The sequence below is a fragment of the Alligator sinensis genome, unplaced genomic scaffold, assembly GCF_000455745.1.
Source record: "Alligator sinensis unplaced genomic scaffold, ASM45574v1 scaffold1719_1, whole genome shotgun sequence".
NCBI classification, from domain to species: Eukaryota; Metazoa; Chordata; order Crocodylia; family Alligatoridae; genus Alligator; species Alligator sinensis.
Genome location: NW_005842507.1, coordinates 915,126 through 921,285, shown reverse-complemented (window position 1 = coordinate 921,285; position 6,160 = coordinate 915,126). Strand labels below are relative to the sequence as shown.

General features: G+C 47.4%; 1 protein-coding gene across 1 annotated transcript in view; it reads left to right on the top strand.

Annotated features, from left to right (window-relative positions):
- Positions 1–700: 700 nt before the first annotated feature.
- LOC102375479 (basic phospholipase A2 daboxin P-like) overlaps positions 701–6,160 on the top strand; it is a 10,356-nt gene continuing 4,896 nt past the window's right edge. The window contains exons 1-3 of the mRNA XM_006031498.1: positions 701–779; positions 4,574–4,718; positions 5,301–5,437. Of these exons, the coding sequence (XP_006031560.1) occupies positions 701–779; positions 4,574–4,718; positions 5,301–5,437 (361 nt within the window). The remainder of the gene's footprint in view (positions 780–4,573; positions 4,719–5,300; positions 5,438–6,160) is intronic.

Here is a 6,160-nt window from a genome sequence, read left to right as displayed (position 1 = left end):
ATGAGGACCTGCCAGGGGTTTGTGGCTTGTGTGCAATGAACAAATCACTCTCAGGGGGTCTGGTTGAGGTTCAGTAGCACTAAGACTCCCATGTGCACTAAACACAAGTTACATGTAACGCTACAACACACGGTGTTAAAGACAAGTTCCTGTTTGAAACGAGAACAGTTTTGTGGCGGTACAGACATTGGTGGAAGATCCATCATGTGTCGATACAGACGTTGTGCACATCTGTACTCTTTTTGTAATGCGACAAGTGCACATGTAGTGCTACAAATGCAACATGTCCATAGCCCCACACACCAATAGCACGGCCAGCAAACAAACCAAAAATAGCTTCCAACTCAATGGCTGCAAAAACACCCATTGCAGCAACCTCCAGTCGCATGTCTGAATGGTCAAACTGGCTCAAAAATTCCATGTATGCACTACTAGCTTCCAGCTCTGCACAGCAATCACTGGGAAGAGGCAGCCTCTCCATTAGCACATAGCCTGATCAGGCCCGTTCCCACAAGCCCCTCCTCCATCCTTTCATCCTTTTGGCCTGCTCCCAACTAGGTCTGTCACACACTTAACAGGTGCTCTTGCTTGACAGCTCTTCCATCCTGGGAAGGGCACTTGTTGGAAGCCCAACGAAGAAGAGTGATTCCACAGAGCTGTCTCAGAGGAGCCAGATTACTTACCAGTGAAGTAGGCGTGGATGCCTGATGCTGAGAACCAGAGCTGGAGCGATGACAAACCTAAAGGAGAAAAAGAAATAAAGGACATGAAAACTGTGAGTGAGAGAAGGCTATAGACCACTCCTAACAGTATGCCTTAGTCACAACGTGCATAAGGGACAGTGTGGACTGTATAGCCAAATAGTGGGGCTTAAAACCCCAAGGTTTCCCTGATAGAAAAGGGGAGAGAATTGAATTCAGACACCATTTGTTACAAAAGGACTGTACACCATCAGGCTGGCACTAAGCGGGGTGTAGGGGAGGCAGAGCCCCGAGGCCTAATGATGCTGTGCAAGACATAAGACACCGGAAGACGACATAGATGGATCTTCCTCTCTTAATTAGTTTACACCAAAGATGTGGCAGGAGAGAACATCCAGTGCCTTAAGAGTCCTTGTCACTGGCCAAACTGTCTGCCCGGAAGGCTACTGATAGTGCAGGTCAGCTTGTGAAATCAAAGCATCAAGTTAAGAACAGGCACAGCAAATTACATACACCATACAGCTGAGTGACGTGTTCAATCATTAATAGCAATTATTGAGAGCCATTGGTGTACTCAGCAGTACACAGACATACAGGCTGATGCAGTCCACATCCCAAGGAGCTCATGTTCTCAACCAGGCAGTGCAGCTGAAACACATGATGTGTATATTGAAGGGTAACTTTCAATAATATTTTTTTAATATATGCTCATTGTCTAATATGAGACCGTTTGAGTCTGTAAAAGAGATAGATCCCAGCCAAAGCTCTCGGTCCAATCACCTCAGGTCCTTCCACAACCTCCACTCACTGGGGCCCATCGCCAACTGGTGCTGCCCAGAAAGTGAGCCCAGACCCAGGTCTGAATAAAGTCCATGATGTTTTTAACAACGGAATCCATTTTATTCCTGAATGCTTTGAAATTAGAAACTGCTCCGTCAAGTTGCAAAAGAAACCACCTTCCCACTCCACCCTTCTTCTCAGTAGCAAGCATTGTTGCAACCTACTGGAGCTGAGCAACCTCTGGAACTCAATAGGAAGGAGTGACTAACCCCTTGCAGCACACCTGCTGCAAGCTGGAGGTAAGTCAGGGATGAGGCTCCTCAGACAGGGTAAGTGAATGAGGCTTATTGCAGACCAGTGGGGTGGGGAAGGGGGCATGCAAACTGTCACAGCCTATTTGTATTGTCTAAATATCTTAGGCATTTTCACCACACTCTGAGCACAAACTATTTGCATGCACTTCCTCTGTGTAACTGGATTTAAGTCAGTCATTTAATACAGAACAACCTCTCCCCCCTCATGCACACCTCCTTGATAGTCTTTGTGCATTCAGGGGAATAACTGAGCAAATGTAAAAAGAGAGAACACAAAAGATTTAAAAAAATACTGGCAGAATTCTTGCATAAAAATATGACCTAGCCATGCTGCAGATAGGTGATATCAGACTTGGTAGTGAGGTCCATCATGTTTAGGTGCCTCAGTAACAGACCTTAGTGCTAAGTGCTGTACAAACACAGAGGGAACTTGGAATAACTGTGGTGTGCACATTCACTGTGCTAATCCTCTTCACATCTTAGCCTCTATTTGTGAAATACGGGGTGAAATCTTGGCCGGTCCTATTGAAAGCAATGGCAAAACTCCTAATCACTGTGTTCCTTGATGGCCAAACTCCCATTGACTTCAATGGGGCTATGATCATGGCTCATTTTTCTGAGGTGAAAATCAGTTTCTGATCAAATCAGCACTAAAATAAGACTTTTCCAGAGATATCTGGATGTGAACTGGGAGTATTCCAGGAAGGAGCCAGAGACAGACCAAAGATTCTTCCAAGGGTCTTCAACATGATAACTCAGCCAAACTTAAGCAGAATGGAAGTGCCCTTGCTCCCCAGAGAGTGGGGAAAAAACCATGAAACTCCTATTATAGATGCAGTCACTCATCTGGAACAACTTGAATCATTGATGTTAGAGAACCACATTGATCTGGCTGGGGTAGCGGTGGGAGGGACAGAGCTGTGTATATAAGGGAAGACACTCGCCAGCACAGGTCAGATGTAACACCAACTGCCAAAACCTTCCAAACCCAGAGGAGGTAAGTGTTTTACAAGAGGGAATTGGCTTTGTGTCTAATAGGCACCTTGCTATGCAGCTTTACACGGGAAGATGACAGATGCAGTAAACAGACAGACAGATATTTGCAGCCGTGCTCTTGTATCACGGTATCAAGGCTCTGAAGCCCAAAGTTGCAGCTCCTTGCAAGGCATCTGGGGTGGTCCAGATATATAACTGGTGATGAGACAGGGAACAGATTATTTATTCTGTGTGCCTGGGGCTGATTTCCACTGAGCCTGCTCCTCGCTCCACTGCAGCCAAGACTAGACTTTAGTCATTAGAGCTCTCCGGACCCTAACTACCCTCCGATCAATGAGGAAGGAGCTGGGCTAAACATATTTCAGTGGCAAGTTGACTTATTCAAGATACTTTCTTCCAAAGGATTAATCGGAGAGAGAGGGGGCTGGGCTATTGGAGTCACCCTAGCACACCCATATAGAGCAGGGCGGAGGCCCTGACCCTTTCTCCTGCTTTGTTCCAGGTCCTCTGGTATCACAGAAGGAAAGCAGCCAAAGGAAGAGAACTTGGGGTGACATTAGACTCCTAAGGTGAAATCCTGATTGTGTGGAAGTCACTGGAAGTGTTGCCATTGGCATCAGGAGAGCCAGGATCTCCCACGGGGGGAGGTAGGGTCTGAGTGCCTGCTCATGGCAGGCTGATGAAATACCAATGCAAGGGTATTGGGGAGGGGAGACTCAAGAAAAAACTCTGGGAGGATTAGAGGGGGCTGGGGCACCAGCCTCCTCTTCAAGTTCAGCAATGATGTATTTTTATCTCTCTACTGGCCTGCACGCTGACTCAAATACAGGGAGACATGCAGAGTCCTGATGCCAGGGTATCACGGCATGATAAGAGGACAGTCCCTTCTATCTCTACTGTCCAAGACCAGACTTGACTTGAAACGTGCCTTTCTGCCCTCTCAACTGCTTCCCATGCAGTAGCCCCGCTATACCAGAGATCTTTGTTTGCCTGAATGAAAAATCAGGTTATTTGGGTTTCTTCTCCCAGGTCCTGCACAAAGATGAGGAATCTCCACATATTCGCATTGCTGGGGGCTTGCAGTAAGTATAGAAAACGCCCCAATGACGCCCTTGCCATCGCTACTGCTCTACATCCATTCAGGGCACAATGGATAGCCCCAGCATCACGGCAGCACAAGCAAGGCTTAGTACTAGATAACCTTGGCCACAGCTCAGGGTCTGGGCGCCAGGCAGGGGCATTCATTGATGTCAGCGGGACCTTTATCATAAGAAGGAGGTCCAGCTTGTGAACAACTGGGTCAGATCACTGGAGTGCCTAAATGTTTACCTTGCTCCATGTATGGCTGCACAGGAGCTCTTACAATAGTAGCAGTCCCTGGCTCGGCTCAGATGCCGCCTAAAAGCTGGACCAAGGGTGAGGGGAGGAGCTGGTGTCTTGGCCCTACCTCCTTCTGTGTCAGCCCCTGGGTAAAGCAGAGCCACAGGGTGGGGTGGGAAGGAATCTGCTCCAATTTAGTGGCTGGGATATAGACTGTGCATCGCTGATCAGGGACAGCTCCCATGAAGGAGGTAGGATAACCCCACATGGAGCAGAACAGCTGCCCATCAGCATGCCCTGCCTCAGGGCTGTGGCATACACCATGTGCCACCCTGGGCAAGGAGGTGACAATTCCTAGTGTTGCTCACACAATCCATTGAGCTCACAATGTGAGGAAGGAGAGGAAGAAGGGAAGCTTCCTAGGAACAGAGTCTCTTTCCTAACACTATTGCTGGTTTGCAGGTCTCCTGGAGGTGAATGGGAGCGTTCTGGAATATCAAAAGATGATTAAACAAGTCACTGGCAAAGGTGCTATCCTGAGCTATTACGGCTATGGCTGCTACTGTGGGTCAAAAGGCAAGGGGGAACCAAAGGATGCCACGGATTGGTAAAGAGCAGCTGGGTTTGAATCACTAAAACCACATGCATGCTGTCATTTTCATGGACCTCTGCAAAACGAAATGTCAAAAATCCCCTTACCCCAACCCCCAATAACCAAAACTTTTCACCCAGGGAATCATAAGGAAAAGCTCCTCCATCACTTGTCAAGGTGGAAAGGCTGAGTGTGAAACATTCACAAGTCATAACGAAAGGGAATTATACATGCTTGGGATTCAGGCAGTAGAGAGAAAATGCTGGCTTAAATATCCCTATAAAGTGAAGTAAAGTTTATTGTCCAAGGTCCTTTCCAGGAAATGAAAGTGATAGAAAGTCCCTAGAGAGGTTTAACGGCCTCTGCAAAAAATTCCACTTCTTCTGACTGCTTCCCCATGTGTTTCTGGTTTGACATCCAGAGTTATATTTAAATAGGAGTAAATGCATATATTGAGTGTGAATACCCCATGTACACGCAGGGAATCCAACAACCAATGAAGCAATGGCCTTGTGTTCCTGCTGCAGTGGAAGTGGGTTTCTGCCATTGTCAGCAGATCTGTGATGTGTGTCTCTCTCTCCTTCCTTTTCCCTGGAGGTGTTGTCATATTCACAACTGCTGCTATAAAAGGCTGAAGGAGAGCAACTGTCACGGACACACCAAGCGGTATGATTATGCCTACAAGAATGGGAATATAATCTGCGGTGAGTCCTCTCCCCTTGGAAAAATGGGGAGTTTGCTTTGCTTCTCCTGTCAAATTAGCCCACTGCTTCCCTTCTAAGTGATTTTCACTCTGAGACCTCGACACCTGATTGCCAGAAGTTGCAGCATGACTATTGATCCAAACAGAGAAATGAAGGAAGTAGAGAAAGAAGGGCCAGGGCACCTGAAAGGACTCTAGCTGTCTTGTTTCAAATGCCATTGACCAAAGAAGTGAATTCATAACCTGTAACTTCTAGGGTTGCAATACCCTGACTCCTTGAAAGTCCTAATTCAGATCCTGATGCTATTTACTTTGTCCCTTGGGCAACAATATAGGTAAGATGAGGCGCATGCAGCCAGCTGCATGTGGATTTCCCAGATGTGGCCATTTGGGTGGATGCTCACCAGACTGCTGCAAAGAGATCGAGTCAGTGAATCGCCTCCATGCTTTAAATTTCCCAAATCTGAAAACTGCCTCCAGCTTGGGGTGTGTTGGCACCCTCTCTGTCCCCTCCACTAACACTGACCTTTCAGACTCCTCAGAGCTTAAAGACACCCTCTCCGACATACTCCACAGTGGGAGGGGGAAGATTGGTACAATTACACTCTCTCCCCACGCTGCCATCACACAGCCCAGGTATAAATTCAGGCCTGGGAAGTCAGACACCTTCCCCATCACGGGGCTTCCTCAACGTCAATGCAAAATGCATTTCTCTCTTCGTCTCTGCAGCTTTGGGGAGCTGGTGTGAAGAGCA